This window comes from Chionomys nivalis, chromosome 4 (genome assembly GCF_950005125.1).
Source record: "Chionomys nivalis chromosome 4, mChiNiv1.1, whole genome shotgun sequence".
Taxonomy (NCBI): Eukaryota; Metazoa; Chordata; class Mammalia; order Rodentia; family Cricetidae; genus Chionomys; species Chionomys nivalis.
The window spans coordinates 99,611,250-99,627,413 of NC_080089.1; the positions used below are offsets into that span (position 1 = coordinate 99,611,250).

A 16,164-nucleotide genomic window follows, 5' to 3' on the forward strand; every position below is an offset into this window, starting at 1 on the left:
AACATGCCTGTGTGCAGAGTTAAGCAGCAGCCTGGACCTAAGTCGTTTGTTTTGAGACAGGGTCTCACTGTGCAATAGAAACCCGCCTGCTTCTGCCTCCTGAGTGCTGGGATTAAAGGGGGGCACTGGGACACCCAGCTCTGACCCTGAGTTTAAGACCAAAGAGAAAGATGTGGGATGAAGGGTTTTCTCCTGCTTTAGTGACCTCATGGGACCAGTGAGGGATCCAAGCTTTTTAGTAAAAGTAGTTTCTAAGTGGCTGTTTTATCATCTCAGAGTAGCAAGGGCTTTTCTCGTTGTCCTCTCAGGCTTATAGTTACTTTTGTTTGGACAGTCTATCTTCAGAGGGACTTAAATGACAAAGGCCGTGGCATTTGCCCGTGTCCTGTCCACGCCCACCTTTCTCTGTGTCACTCTGCTTTTCCACCCAGCATCATTTCCCTCGTCCTTGAAGAATCCAGCAACGGTTTTTGTCATGATGATGATCTGCTAGCGACACATTGTTAGCTTTTGTATGTGTCTAAATAAATAAAATTAGCCTCTGTCTTGCCTTTTAGAGATGCTGTCCCTGGGTGTAGAATTCTCAGTTAATACTTAGTGTATTAAGTAAGCTTTTAACTTTCAGAATTTTATAGACATTTGCCCCAAGGCCTGTTGTTTTGTTGTTGTTGTTGTTGTTATTGTTTTGTTGTGTTTTGTTTTTTTACCATAGGGCTGAGAATTGAACCAAGGCCCAGGGCCCAGTGCATGCTGAGCAATCCATTGCCTTCTTGCTGCTTCCACTTTAGGGGAGCACTCTGCTGCCCCCTTATCTGCCAACTCTTGGTGCACAAAGGACCCCCCCATCCTTCTGCCCTCACCCTCACCCCTCAGCCTTCTGCTATCCCTGACTCTGTAGCCTGGCGGTGATGTTTCCTGGGGTGCTTTCAGTGAACTCTTTTCTTTCTTTTCCTTCCCCCCACCTCTGTCTCTCCTTCAGCCTTTGAGAACACATATGGAAGACCCCAGCTCACTGGTATTCTGATCATTTTTATTCCCCTTCCCCCACACTGTCGCCTCTTAGTGTTTATCACTGTTCTCAAGTTCACTGCTGTTAATTCTGTGATGTGCCATCATCTCTGACATTGTAGTTTTCACCTCTGGAATTTTGATTTCTGTCTTTAAAAACATATTTCTTGTCTCTAACTTTTGAGCATACAGAATGTAGTTATAATAACTCATATTATCTATCTGCTAATTCTAGTGTATTGATTTGGGTTTGGTTCCAGATGACTTTTTTTCTTTTTTCCTTTTTATGTTTCCATTTTCAGGCTTCTTTGCATGCCTGGTGATTTTTCTTTTTTTAAGATTTTTATTCCTTATGTGTATGGGTGTTTTGCCTTCATGAATGTCTGTGCACCACAGGTGTGCCCAGTGCCCAGAAAGGGCCAGAAGATGGCATGAAATTCCCTAGATCTAGAGGTTGTGAGCTGTCTTGGGTGCTGGGAATTGAACCTCTGGAGGAGCAGCCGGTGGTCTTAACCTCTGAGCCATCTTCCCAGCCTCACCTGGTGATATTTTTTATTGGGTACCAGGTACCGGGAACCTGGTGTTATTGGGCACTGCATAATTTTATATTCCTATAATATTCTGAAGAATTGTTAGTTGGGTCCTAAGCAACACTCAGTGAATTGCAGTCCACTTCTGAGGTGCCCCAGTGTCCTTCAAATGATGAGCATTCTACGTGACTGGTGGGAACAGGGGCTGTCACCAGCCCTGTGTGGGCACTAAACATGGCTTCCTCTGCTGGGGGGGGGGGTCATTCCTCTGCCCCAACTAGTTAGTTCCTCTATACACTGGCTGCTCAGCTTGAGACTTGAGAGAGACCCTCGTAGATGCTAGTTTTCTCTCTGGTCCTCTTCTCTGGAACTTTGTCTTGTTGACTCCAGTTGTTTATCCTCTGGGCTCTCAACTTCATCTCCTCCACTCAGGAGTGCACCAAGTTTCTCTGCCGCTCACGGCATTGTCTGTGGAGCACACGTCTCTCTGGGACCACCATTGCCTAGAAGCCATTATTTTATGTTGTTGTTTTCTGTATTTGTCTGTCATTTGAATGAGATGGTGTATCTGGTCTCTGTTTCTCCAGCTTGACCAGAAGCTAAAATCACTGGATCTTAGGTTTCTCATATGTTTGTCTGTCAGGACACTATCCTGAGTCCATGACTATGAAGGCTGACTTAGTCTGATCATCAGCCTTGGTTTTTCCGGTAGTGATGACATACAGTTCATTGTATAAGTGTACACATTGGCCCTTTGAGTGGGTATAATTTCTGCACTCCAGACTCTTTTCTAATGTTTTGTGGAACACAGCTCATAAAAAACCATCTCAGTATCTCATACCTGGTTTGGTTTTTAATTACATGAGTAGAATGGTACCCCTCTATCTGTCTCACTTGTACTGTTTCCCATGGCCAACTGGAAGACATGAGGTTAACATAGTGCAGTAAGGTATTTTGAGTACAGGTGGTAAGATATCCATATAACTTTAATAATAATGAATTGTTATACTTGCAATATTATATTATGATTATTATCAGTCTCATTCACTAATTTAGAAATTAAACTTTATCACGAGTGTGATAAAGATGCAATATAGTTTCTATAGGGCTTCGTGCTGTCTGTGGCTACAAGCACATTCAGGTTTTAGAATGAATACCCTGTAGGTAAGTAAGGGCTGCCATACCGTGAATCTTATAACTGGCCCTGCTGGGTCTTTTCAATTGCCAGGAAAGAGGAGGAGGCTGCCATCTGGGGATGGTGCTCTGAAACACATTTTGACGCGCAGACTTTGCTCACACATCCTCATTACCAACCTTTTGCCTTCCTGAGTTTGTAATTGTAAACCAGAGACCCAGTGTCACAGTCTAGCTGATTTGAGCACTGGAGGAGTGATGGATAGTTCAGGGTGGAAGGTCAAAGGCTCAGGCTTGGAGCAGCAACCTTAGTCCCTGAGGAGTGGTGTTGGGGAGGCACAGTTCTAATTCTGGGTATCGGCAAGGCCATACTCCCAGGATGGCTGCCTCTGAATGCAGAATTCAGGTTGTAGTGAGTTCTCCATCTCACTAGGTTCACGCCAGTCCTCTAGTAGAGCCTTGTGTGAGTATCTGAAGGGGGAGGGCTACCGTGTGCCTCCATGTCTTGCAAGGTGAGCCTTCTCTATTGGAGAGGCAAGCTGGAGCTTCCCCAAACAAGGATCAGGAAATTGTTCAGTTTTATTAATAGGAAGGCACCATATTCTGACACTATCTTCAACAATTTCATGTTCATTTTAGAGAGTTATGTACAATCTTTTGGGCACAGGGAGAAATTACCTGAGTAGTTCAGTAAGGGCAGGTACTTCTGGCTCACAGCAGTCCTGAGGCAGCGAACACAACTGCTGCCTCCTTGCGAGCTGCCCCAGCTCCCCTCTGCCTTCCCCCCCACAGCAGACAGCCATATTTCAGTCCCCTTTGGCTTCAGGGCTTTGGGCCAGATAAAGGGAAGTGGGGACAAGAGTAAGGTTTGAAGCCCTGGAGTAAGAGGATTCTGCCCACAACAGTAAAGGAGCCCTTCTGGAACTTTGATCCTTGAGTATATCAAAGTAGATTCCAGTCTTAAAACCATTTGGTTCAGCCTCATTGGAATACCAGCGAGCCTAGACAAAGCCAAGGCCTGTGTGGATGGCGCATTGGCAAACTTGCTGGGTCTACTACCCCCTTGGTCCCCCATCATTTGACAAGCAGGTCCCTGTTCTGTCATCAGTGGTCCCGTCTCTCATGCGCGGTGCCTGCCTCAGTCCCAGACTCTTGTCCCAGATCTAGCCCTCTGCAGTGTTTCTGTAAGAATGCCCTGGGCTCTGGCATTCAAGTCTGTTCTGGGACACAGTGTCTCTGTTGCAGTGTCCTGAGGGCAAACCTGTGTGTCCAGTTCTTGGCTTCCGTTCCTCAGTCCTCAGCAATCTGATGTCCCCTTTCCTTTTTGTTGCCCATGTCTCTATTAACTGAGTTCTATACCTACCATTCTTCAAGTCCAAATTTTGTGCCCTCATGACTTCAGGGGCTCCACGTCATTTCCTGGCCTTGAACTGGAAAAGCCTCAGGTCAGAGCTCAAACTGCTTGCTTCCTGGTTCTGAGCCAAGACTGGCTTTGACTTTGGGTTAAGGAGTAGGATATTCCTGTGGCTGATGCCCCCCAAATCATTAAATCTAACAGTGGGATTGGCCAGGACAAATACCCCAAAGGTCTTCTTGGGATTAGGGGAGAACATGAAATCTCAGTTAGGTTTGGCTGGGCAATGATGATTTCCAGTGTCTGGGGATCTCATGAGGCTGGGCAGGGGTTGGGGAGAGTCCAGAATTAATGCACCAGTTCCCAGACTTTGGAGCGTGAAGGACGGAAGGGCTGTCCAGTAGCCTGTGGATTGTCCTCCCCCTGCTGGAGACTGGGTCTCCAGAACTCACCTGTAGCCACAAATCTGTACCTTTGCCTGACATCTCCCCATTTCCCCCACCCTCTGCCATTAGCTACTCTCTGTGCTCTGTTTCTGAAGATTGAACTTACAGGTGAAACCACACGACTGTGTCCTTGTGTGTCTGGCAAATCCTAAGTATTGTCATTACAAAAAAGGTACCTGGGAGTCTGGGGAGATGACATGGTGGGTAAAGCCCTTGCTGTACACATGTGATGATTGGTATTCTGGTGCCCAGCCCCTACATATATACCAGGCGGTCATACCAACCTGTGATCCCAGCACACAGGAGGTGGAGATGGGTTATCCCTGCAGCAAGCTGGCTGGACAGGTGAGCCAAAGAACTCTGGGTTCAATTGAGAATCCCTGCTTCAACACATAAGGTGAAGAGCAGCTGAAGAAGATACATGACGTCAACCTCTGGGTGCCACAGGCACACTCACCCACCACACACACCCACACACCACGTGCACACACCACACACACCCACACACCACGTGCATACACCACACACACGTACATCATACACACAAATCACATGCACCATACACACACACCACATACACCACGTGCACACACCACACACACACACACACACACATATACCTCAGGCACACATATACACATGTCAGAAAGGTAGCTGTGTTGTGATGAATACGTTAGTTAAACTAACTGCTGTATCATTTTATAGTGCATATTCCTATCATCTGTCTGTATCTGTATAGAGAGGGAGTTGCAGCAAAGCTTCACATTGTATGCTCTAACTATATATAACTTTCCTTTGTCAGTTGTGTCTTAGTAAACCTGGGGGTGGAGACAAAAAGGAAATGGGAGAACAAAAGGAAACCAAAGGTGAGCCCACGATCCTCTGTATGCAGGAAGGGGCTGAGCCCCCCTGAGCGGCCAGAGGCTGGGCACCTTTGGAAGGGTCTCACCTAGCCCAGCCCTGTGGGCAGCTTTTCCCTCCCCTTACCTTTCTTCTGAAAGAGGAACCACTGGAAAAAAAGCAGGAAGACAGCCCAGAAAGGAAAACTGAGGCTGGGACTTCCAATGCACTGTCTGATCACCATGGGAAGCCCTAGCAATGGGCTCAGGGCTTTGATAACAGTGTCTGGGGACCGCCCACCCTGCATACCTGAGGGGTCCTTGTCTGTAGTATTAGGGCAACAAGGAACCTTTATTGACACCCTTCTGTTTTTTGCCCTTATCCTTTCTACATGGGTGAAATTGGGGGTTTCTTCTTTATTTCCCTTTTTTGAGGGGGTGGGGCTTTTTCTGTAAAACAGTCCTGGCTGTTCCTGGAACTTGCTCTGTAGACCAGGATGGCCTCAAACTCACAGAGATCCGCCTGCCTCTGCCTCTCAAATGCTGGGATTAAAGGCGTGTGCAATCACTGCCCAGCCTCCATTTTATTTTTAATTTCTTTTTTTAAGTGAAATTTATGCTTTGGCAGTGCTGAAGCATGCATGGGCAGCCCATATATGGCGGTTCTGTTGAACTTGTCCATATTGGGTTTTATGGTCTAAGTTGATGAGAACTACTGACGAGATCTCTTCCTCAAGAGGGCACCATATCTCATTATATGATGGTTGTGAGCCACCATGTGGTTGCTGGGAATTGAACTCAGGACCTTTGGAAAAGCAGGCAGTGCTCTTAACCGCTGAGCCATCTTTCCTGCACCTATTTTTAATTTCTTAAATTAAAATGTTGTTGTTATTGTTGTTGAAATTGTGTGTATGTACCCAAGGGGCCCAGAGGCATCAGATCCTCCTGGAGCTGGAACTGGAGGTACAGGTAGCTGGAAGCCACCAGACTGAACTCTAGTTAGTCCTCTGAAGGAGAACAAGTGCTCTTAACCACAGATCCATCTCTCCAACCCCTAGTATGTGGACTTTTATGTTGCCTTTGGATCCCCTGGTCCTACTCTTTCTTGCTCAAAGGACTGGAGCCCTCAGGGGGCCATAATGGTTCCAAGGTCTGTAGCCAGTCAGGGGCGGGTAGGCGGCCAGAACTCCCTTCTGTACCCCAGGACCCCCATTTTTCCAGCAAGTGTGAAGGGTGGTAGTGAAGTGACACTCCACGGCTGAGTCAGGGCAGGCTTCCAGGGACACCGGGCTTGGATGGGGAGGTGACCTGTGGGGGGGCTGTGAGGCAGGAGCACTCCAGAAGGAGGCCAGCACACACCAGCCTGCCCCATACCTTGCTGTCCCCAGCCTCCCTCTTCCTCCTGCCCTCTATCTCCCTCTTCCAACTTCACTGGCCCCTGAGTGAGGCCCAGGCAGCTGAGCATCCGCTGGCAGAGGGAATTAACACACTTAATTAAAGTGTCCAATGAAGAGCTTTGCATATTTCTTAATTACCGTCTGAGTCTATGGGGGAAAGGTTTGAAATGGGATTTTTCACCTGTTTCCTCATTTAGCCTACAGTGAGCCAGCCGGGCCCTGAGGGCTCAGGTGGGAGCTATCAAAGCTGCTTTGAGAACAGGGTGGCAGGGTGGGGTATGGAGGGGGGAGAGCCTGGCCCCAGGCATATTTTTCTTTCACAGTCTGAGAGGGCTGGATTTTCTGTTTCTTTAACACGAGCAAAAGGAAACAAGACTCAGACAAAGGTTGCTGCTGTCTTCCTCTGTTCCTCTCCCCCTCACAGGGTCTAGGTGTCACGCACGCCGCAGCTGGGCCAGTGACTGAGGACTTGGTGTGCGGAGGTTGCAGGGGAAGGTGCAGACATCTTTTGAGGGAGCTATGAAGCAGTGACGCAGGGTGGCTTGTCCTCTTGCCAGTTTCAGGCCCTGGGCTGCCAGCATCCCCACAGCATTTCCCATCTGTGTCCTGAAAACTGAGTGGTCAGGACAGCTGAGTGGGCTGGTCCCATCCTCAGAGTAGGTGGCTTGAGATGGAAGGAAGCAGATTCAAATCTTCAGCTCCTAGAGCCACCTTCTCAGAGCTGCAGATCCGCCTTGATGAGGGCTGGAGACAGGGTGCAGAGACCTAATGCCTGACACTGTGCCCATGCCTGGAAACCCCACATCTGAGAGGCAGGCAATCCACCTTGGCTGTAGCCATGAGTTACATGCTACTGCCATCCAGGATGTGAGCTCTTCCTGGACCATCAGGAGGACTAGGATGGGTGCGTTTCTGCCCGAGAGTACTGCAGAGCAGTTAGGGACAGTACTGTGTGCTGGAGATGAGAGCAGGCTGCAGGCCAGGGCTCTGCGTGGTTGTTACAGCTTATCCAGGCCTTGCAGACCCTCCAAGCCGGCAGGTGATTTCCTGGGCCCTGTCGCATTCCCTGGCCCTAGCAGCCATCTCTCTGCCTACATTCACACTCACTGTGGAGATGCGGAGGGTATGTATCCTCCATAGAGGGAGGCCATGCATGCAGCTCTCATCCTGTAACCTGGGCCCAAGTCACGCCCTCATGGGTACTGACTCTCAAACATGGCGCTGATGGAATGGTATAGGTGAATGACTGCGTGGTGGATCACCCCATCCCTCAGTCCTCAGATCTTCATCTCCACCTCTCCCCGCCAACCCAGGTGCAACTTCCCCTCCGAGAGGATGCTAGGACTCCCCCAGCAGGGCCTCATTGCAGCCACCTCCCTGAAGTCTGTCATTTCAGGTACTCATAGTGGGGTCTGGCTCCACGTGACCAGGGCTTCTCAATGGCAGCTTGCTTTCTCACCGTGAATTCGGTGCCTAGAATGAACCTGTCGGAATCAGCACCCAGTAGAGGGTCACCGAATGTGGAAACTTCTCGGTCTTCTACAGCTACTTAGAACCGAGCAGAATGTACAGAAATCTGTCAGGCTGGAACTTGTGCTGAGTCACGGAGGCCCACAGACTGTAGGAGGCGAGTGGAGTATGTGGACCCTGAGGAGACAGGCAGGCACTGGGAGCAGGCCACCAAGGGCCAGTGTTCGGTCTGTCCAGCAGTTGGTGGTACTACCGTGGTGTGTGGGACTGAGTGCCTCACAGCCTGTGGGTGTGCAAGAGTGTGCAACAGCCTGGTCCGGCAGCTCAGGAGAGAGTTCAAAGAAAATAAAGTTATTTCATGGGAAATAGGTGTAGACCCTTTGCTCATGAGACTGAATGATTGCTTTTATTTATTTACTTTCTGGAGTCAGGTCCTACGCGCGTGCCCTGATCTGATCTTTCTAAGGAAAGCTTTTGCAGTGCTCTGAATCCGAGCCGTTTACCTGATCTCTCCTTGGGTGCTGGGGTCCAGAGAATGGCTCCATCGCCTGCTGGTTACAAAGCCAAGTGACTGAATCCATCCTGGGCTCTCACTTGGCTCTGACCTGCTCTGGGGTCCTGTCACCTCCTCTGTCCTTTCACCCCTGTTGCCCCTGCATCCTTTCAAATGGTCCATCTCTCGCCAGACTTCTGCCCCACCTCCAGGGCGGCTTCTGTAGCCAGTCTCCCCTAGCAGGATGAGGTCCTTTTAAAGCTCAGAACTGACTCTGAGTAGCTCATGCCCTCTGTCAAACCACCCCAAACTCAGCAGCAGCAGGAGGAGAAGGAGGAGGAGGAGGAGGAGGATACTTATCTGGCCCTCAGGTTCATAATTGGAGCAGGACACAGCAGGGCAAGCATGCTTTGCTTCTGAGCACGCAGCATTGAAAGCAGCCTGGAGGTTGAGGCAAGAGGTCTCAGAATGAGACGGCTCCTTCATGCACAGGTCACCTGAGATAGGGGATGTCTCAGTTGCTTGTCACACGAACACACTAGAATGATCTCATCCAGATGGACTGGGGTGAGCTTTCATGAAATGTGACAGCCCGGTTGTAGGGCAGGAGCCCACTTCAGACAGGCGATCTGCCCTTTATACCCCGGTGTTGGAAGTCACACACTATCATTTCTGTCATCGGAGTCGGACCTGCCGGACTCAGCACCTGGATGAGTCCCAGACTTGCGTTGTGAGAGAGAGCATGTGGAATGGGGACCACTCCGTGAGCCTGTGGTGGGAATGTTGAAGTACCGTCTCTGTGCATATTCATATCCTTTGTGCTAAGGATTCTTCTGGAGCTCCCACAGCCTTGGAAGCTTCAGCCATGGCTGCCATGCCCCTGCCAGCCTAGCCTTTCCATCTGCCCTTTGTCGTCCTCCACAGCTGGCCCCAAGGGTGAGTTTCTGTTTCCATCAACCCTGCAGCCTCACAGAGCTTCTGGGAACAGTGTTTCTGTTCATGTCTCTCCTCGCACTTTGAGTCTGACTCCGTTGTCTGTAAGGCAGGGTTAAGACTGAGGGGCCTCCACATGACGTCCCCGTGAGATCCAGGCCTTCTCCTCTCCTTTCTTAATGGACATCCCCCATTCCCCCATCCCTCACCTCCCCCATCCCCCACCTCTGCATTGGCTTACACTGTTCCTGCTGCCTGGGGCCCTGCTGCCCACCTCACCCTCCCACCAGCAGCTCTGCTCACAGATCCCAGGATCTGTTGCTTGCCCAGACCTCTACATGAAGCAGCTCCTAGCGGTGGCTGAGGCAAAGATCTGTGTTCCTATCCCAGCTCCACTGCTTTGTGACCTTGGATATCTTAATGCACAGGATGGAAGCAAGGATTCCCGAGACGACCCAAGGACAGGGCCAAATACCCTGCCCGGTTTAAGTAGAGGCCCAGTGAGCGTGGGTGTTTCCTTTCCTAGAGGGTCAGTGCCCAAGGGTGACTTTGCTCACCTTCCTTTGGCTGAAGGAACAGAAAGGCAGCTCCTGGTTTAGTCATATGGGACTGCACATCCGGGCGATGACAAGTGTTGCCAAGCCCTGAGCCGAGGGCAGAAAGAGCTCTGCAGTGATTCCCCTGCTTGTGTCTAATAAAGTCCCGCGCTGCTTTGCTGCAGCGTGTCTGCGAGCTGTTGTTGGCAGGGAGACGGGGTGACCTTGAGGATGGAGCAGGGTGGGAGCCGGGCTCTCTCTGGAGGGTTCCTGCAGGGATAAAAGGCTGAGGTTTACCAGCAGTTTCTGCCCCTCCCCCCACTGCTGTCCCGGTGCACGCTGAGCGCTCCCACCCCTCTGGGCCTCCCCCACCCCTCTGGGCCTCCCTTTTGCCATGACCTACAGCAGTGCCTAATCAGGTCGATTTCCAGATGCCAGCATCTTCTAGCCAGGCCTGTTGTAGAGGGCAGGAAAGGGACAGGGAAGGGGCTTCTGCCCTTCAGGGTTAGGTGAGCTTGGCAGAGAACACCCCAAGCCCATGGAGCTCGGGCGGGGACCAGTGTGGGCAGACAGAGGGGATGTAATTCTCTCTACTCAGGCCTCCTGGGGGTTCCTGGAGGCGGCCATGGAGGACAACTTTCCCTGCAGCTCCTGGCATCGGGTAGCATTGCCATGCTTTGTGTCCAGAGCAGGGCAGTGAGTCCAGTCCCTGAAGACTGTGGAGCCCAGAGACCTCAGAAGCCAGGGGCAGGACAGAGACACTGCAATTCCACCCTGCCCAAGGTGGGGCTGAGACAAAACAAGCCGATCAGAAATAAAAGTGCACAGACAAATGTTCTAAAGAGCATGACGGCCTGGGGAAGGGTGCGAAGGGGCACCCGGGCCATCAGGAACTGTCTCCACGTAGAGGAGCTGGAAAATGTCTGGGGATCCCAAGACATGGATACTTCTGACCAACTAGTCCCCAGTGCTCCTCAATCAGGAAAGCACTCCTAAGATTGCAGTGGCGGGGATGAGGGGCAGTGGAGAGAGAGCTCAGTTGGTAGCCTGCCGTGCAATCCTGAAGATCTGAGTTTGGCTCATCAACACCACGTCACATGTGTGGTGCCGCACGTCTGGATTCACAGCCCAGGGAAGACAGAGACAGGCAGATTCCTGAAGCTAGCCCGCCTCACCAATCAGTGAGCTCTAGGAGTGCCGCGAATACAGATGGCTGGGCCCTCTCCCCACAGAATTACAGCCTGTCTACCCTCAGGGCACATCTGTGTGTTCACAACCCAGCAGGCTCCCCCACGAGCCTTTCCAGGGCATGGGTGTCTAGAGTTCTTACTGGGGTTTCACTGTGTAGACAGAGCTGGTTGAAAGTTGTCCGTGTGCTGGAGCTCAGTCTCCAGGCTTCCTCCCTTCCCTGGAGTTTACATTGGCTCCAGACCCCACCCCTCTGGTCTTGTAATGGACAGCTTCATCCCAAGGCCACCTAGGGAGCCACCACCTCATTAGTATAGGCTCAGGTATAGTGACTAGGGCAAAAAAAAAAAAAAAAAGATACTCCTGCTACCCCCTAAAATTCCAATCCAAGCATATAATGTCCCCACCCCAAGACAAGGAGGAATCCGTTTCTTCATTATACAAACTTAGAGCTGGTGGTTTCATTTTTCTCCTCATCTGTCATTCTGGAAAGTACCTCAGCTCTCTGAAGTGACCTGATCCCTCCTTCAGCCTTTCTCATGTACCTTTCTCTTTTATTCCTTACTCACTTCTGATTACATCCCCTGACTTGGCATGTTATAAAGGGGTCCAGAGGAGTGATGACCTCAAAGGTGACACAGCTAAAATGTGTCCCAGTGGGATTTGACCCCATCTGGGTCGGACTTGGGTCTTTTGACTGCAGCCCAATCCCGGGGCCTCCTGGTCAGGTAACTGCCTCTCTTTCGCCAGTGTGGTCTGTCAGCAATGTTACGTGTCTGTAGATGCAGACTGAGCAGCGACCCTTTCCGGGATCATTGGGTTGCCCAGGCCTGTCCAGGCAGTGACTAGCCATGCCTCTAGTCCCGGTGTCTGCCCATGGCCTGCTGGACATGGAGAGGACAGAACGGTGAGAGCTCATGGCCGTAGGCATCTTTGCCTTCCTTGTCAGGGATGACTGTCTCCTGCGGCTCCCTTCTGTACCTCCCAGGACTGTGGCAGAGTCCGGGGAGGATGGAGGAGAGGAGTGCTCCATGTCGTGACCCAGCAAATGTCCCTCTCTTATCCTCCTTCCCCTCCCAGATGGCTAGAAGTACAACAGTTGGCATTCCTTCACTGCCACGTCCCAGGGGAGCTGCACGGGGTTGTGTCAGGAGCCAAAGCCTGCGGTTTGGGAAATTAGCGGCGTTTATGGGTCTCCCAAGAGACTCTTGGCCTCTTAGCCATACTAGCAGTTTTTGGTTGGGGACATTGCTGCCCCAGTTAGGGTGCTTACAGACGTGTGGGTAAGCCTGCAGTTGGCACGTTATCTGGGAATCCTCTTGTCATTTACACAGTGGGAGCTAGGGATGCTAAGGGCCCAGCGTTGGACTGGACAGTCAGGCACACTCCACTCCGTGGGGAATAGGCTTGCCCTTGAGAGACAATAAGAAAGGACAGCTGCCTTCCCTGCCCCTTTGTCGCTAATGTGTAAGCTGAATAAATGGGAAGCTCTATGAGCAGATGCCCCATGGTGAGATGGTGTGACCCAGGGAACACGGGCAGCTATGAGAAGAGCATTCTATTGGCCTTGAATGTCCTCTGGTACCCAAGGCCATGACAGACCTGGACTTGGGTGTGGTAGGAAGTGGGGAAAGGGTGGGTCTCCTTCTCCATGGTAACCTGGCATCTGACAAGAGTGCCTCTGGAGCTCACCTGGCGTAGACCCTCAGCACCTTGACTTGGAGTCTTTTTCCTGGGTCTGCTTCCCGCCTTCCTGTGGTTCTTATAAGCCAGTCTCTCTTTCAAGTTGAAAGACCCTGGCCATCCAGCTCGTCTTCTTTCAACTGAACATCTCTCTCCTTTCTTTCTTGCAGTCGGGAAGACGTCTCTGATCACGAGGTTCATGTATGACAGCTTTGACAACACCTACCAGGTGAGAGCCCCACATCCCCCCTCCCCCCTTCTCCCCTGCTTCTCATCTCTGCCTGGGGCTCATGTCTGGAAACTACTGCCAGCCTGTCTCCAGGGACTGCTGAGATCAGAGGGGGACAGCTCCAGGTTGCTTTGAAGGAACATCTTGGCTGAGTACTGGGTCTGTGCAGAAAATGATCTCAGAATCTAGATGTTGAAAAGGAAGCATTATTTTTTGTTTTTAGGGAGAAATCCCAAAACCAGAGAGGGTTTGGAACCATTACAGTGTTTGGTTATGTTGGGAGGCAGGCAGAAGAGGGCAGGCTGAAACCCAAGAGCGGCTGCACGTCCGGAGTGCTTGTGTTCTGTTCGCTGGACTTTTCATGCGCAAAACCCAGACTGCACACGTAGAGGCTCTCACACACCCATGCATATCCATACTCACATTCCCTAGACTTCACACACTCAGCCCCCACGCCCATTGCTGAAGCACATCCTCCCACAGAGAGGCACGGGTGGAGAGTTTATCCTGCCCTGTGTGGTCAGGAGACTGCACACAATGACCTCTGGATCTTGTTTGGGAATGGTGGTCTGGGGTCAACCACAGACCCTCTCTAGGTGACATCAAAATCCTGGGGAGCAGAGACATATCTGTTTGGTTTCAGTGGTAGTGGTAGGGTTGTTGTACAAGTGAATTTTCCTCATAATTCAAGTTTTTTTCCAAAGTTGTAAAACTTAGGCATTTCAACTATTTTTGTATATTTTTAAAGTACCATTTTTCCCCCTTAGGATATAGACAGTTCTGCAGTTCATTTCTCTAGGTTGTGGGTCCTGTGGTTACTAGTGCCCAGACATGTTAGTAGGTAACACCTGAAAAGGGGAGGGTGGGTATTCAAGCAGAGCTGGGCTCTTCAGGCAGGGGATGGCTCTCAGCAAGACTTCCCTGGGCTTTGCTTCTCAGTGTGGGCCTTCAGCCTGTGGAAAGCAAACACAGTGTGTTGGAAGAGGAATCCCTTTATCATCACATTTTCAAGGACAAGTATTTATAGATCCACTGGGTCAGCTCTTCCCAGATGTCACTCCCTCCCCACCGCTGGGTGTGGGACAGCACACTTGAGATTCTGGGTCTGCTTGTCAGTCTGTCTTTAACCTGGTCCAGTTGTTCTTGTCTTAGATGCCCTCAGAGGGCCTCTTTTCTGTTTCCCTTGAGTTCCTACTTTCACTTCACAGTGGGTGGACCAGAATCCTCTGTGTGGAAGGATTGTCTGTGGGAAAGGAGACTCTGGGTGCTTCCGAGTGGTGCACATGGCACTGTACAGGGCTCTAGGACGGCGATGTTGGCCCTGCTGTTGTGTCCTCTCCCAAACCAGGACTTGGTGTCCCTTTGGTCCCGCTGTGGCCTGTCATCCCAGTAAGGAGCACAGGTGACAACCCTTAGGGCCTCCTTCCTCAAGCCTCACTCTGTGCTCCGTGTGTGCCCACATGTGAACGTGTGTGCCTGCACACATGCTCGTGTCTTATATTTATTATTTGACCTTTTTTCCTTTGGTTTTTTGAGATAGAGACTCATATAGCTACAGCTGGCCTTAAATCCATTGGGTAGCTAAGGACGACCTTGACCTGAGGATCTTTCTGCCTGCACCACATCTGCCTACTGGTTGATTTTAAAATAATAAACATCTTCCTGTTTTCTGTTGTCATTGCACTGAAAAAAAAAAAAACCCATAATTTTGGCAGCAGTGGACAAGTCCCCTTTGAAATTTTGCTTCCTCTTCCCAGTGTTACCCACCCTCACTGCCCCCGCCTGTCACTTAAGTCAGTCTCGCTGCTCCCTGTAGAGCAGTGCTGGCCTCGGCTCCTGTCTTTGTCTCCTCTTTACTCTGAAAATTCTTCTAATGCCTGAAGCCTGGGGCAAACGTTTGTCCTTGGTGCAGAGACCCTGCCACCTCCGTCAGCTCCTCATGACCCTCTGCCAGTAGCATGTTGTGCTTAAGGCTAGTTGGGCCCCCCAAATGTAGGCCGGCTACTCTGCCCTCCTGGTTTTCACCTGGGTCTTGGGATCTTCTTGGAGCCATCTCCATACAAGGCCTTGCCCCAGATGGTGCCGCAGATGCTGGCACAGTGGTAGCTGCTTGCCTCAGTTCATCGGTGCTCGCAGGCCGAGAGCCTCCCAGGTCTACTGTCATGGTGAGTCAGAGAGGTCAAAGGCTAGACGCTCTCTCCATATATGGCAGAATTGTCTGGCTTGGTTTTTTTATAGCCTCAGGTAGGAGACTTTTCCAAAAGCCCTTTAGAGCAGTAATTAGTCTGAGAGGCTGGGCTCCACTTCTACACACACACACACACACACACAGGCTACACACACACACACATGCATCACACACAAGCACGCACACACACCATCTGTATTAATGGATTCTCTGGAGATGTTTTTCCTAGCAGAGCAGCAGAGGTGTATGGGAAGTGGACAAAGTCTCCACTGGCCCTAGGGGGTGACATTTACTTCCTCTCAGGTTGTCCCAGTGCACAGTGGCCGTGCCAGTCACCCTCCCACCAGTATCCTGTCTGTCCAGCAGCCAAGACAGCATGGCAGAGTCTAGACCGGCTTAGACGGTTCCCAGACTGTGCTCCCTCCCTCTCTTCTCCCCTTGTCTCCAAGCCCCATACTCTCCACCCATCCCCTCACCCTGACAAAAGATGTCTGTGTGGTCCATGGTTTGTGGAAAAGCAGTAGAAGAAAGCAGTGAGGCTGGACAGCCTGGCCCCCCCTCAGCAGGGTATAGAGGACAGGGCCCATCCTCAGGGACAGCCAGCTCCACCTTGGTCTGCGGCTCAGCATGCATGAGGCTCTAAAGGGCCACCATGAGGCTGTGAGCATGGGGGGCTGGGGTCTTCTTCTGTACCTCAGAAGGTTCTGTCTGCCTGTGAGCTCTGGAGACCTTTGAG

General features: G+C 51.0%; 1 protein-coding gene across 1 annotated transcript in view; it reads left to right on the plus strand.

The window, feature by feature from the left end:
* Positions 1-16,164, plus strand: part of Rab6b (RAB6B, member RAS oncogene family) — a 60,417-nt gene that overhangs the window by 16,087 nt on the left and 28,166 nt on the right. Inside the window, exon 2 of the mRNA XM_057767915.1 lies at positions 13,182-13,240. Within this exon, the coding sequence (XP_057623898.1) occupies positions 13,182-13,240 (59 nt within the window). The remainder of the gene's footprint in view (positions 1-13,181; positions 13,241-16,164) is intronic.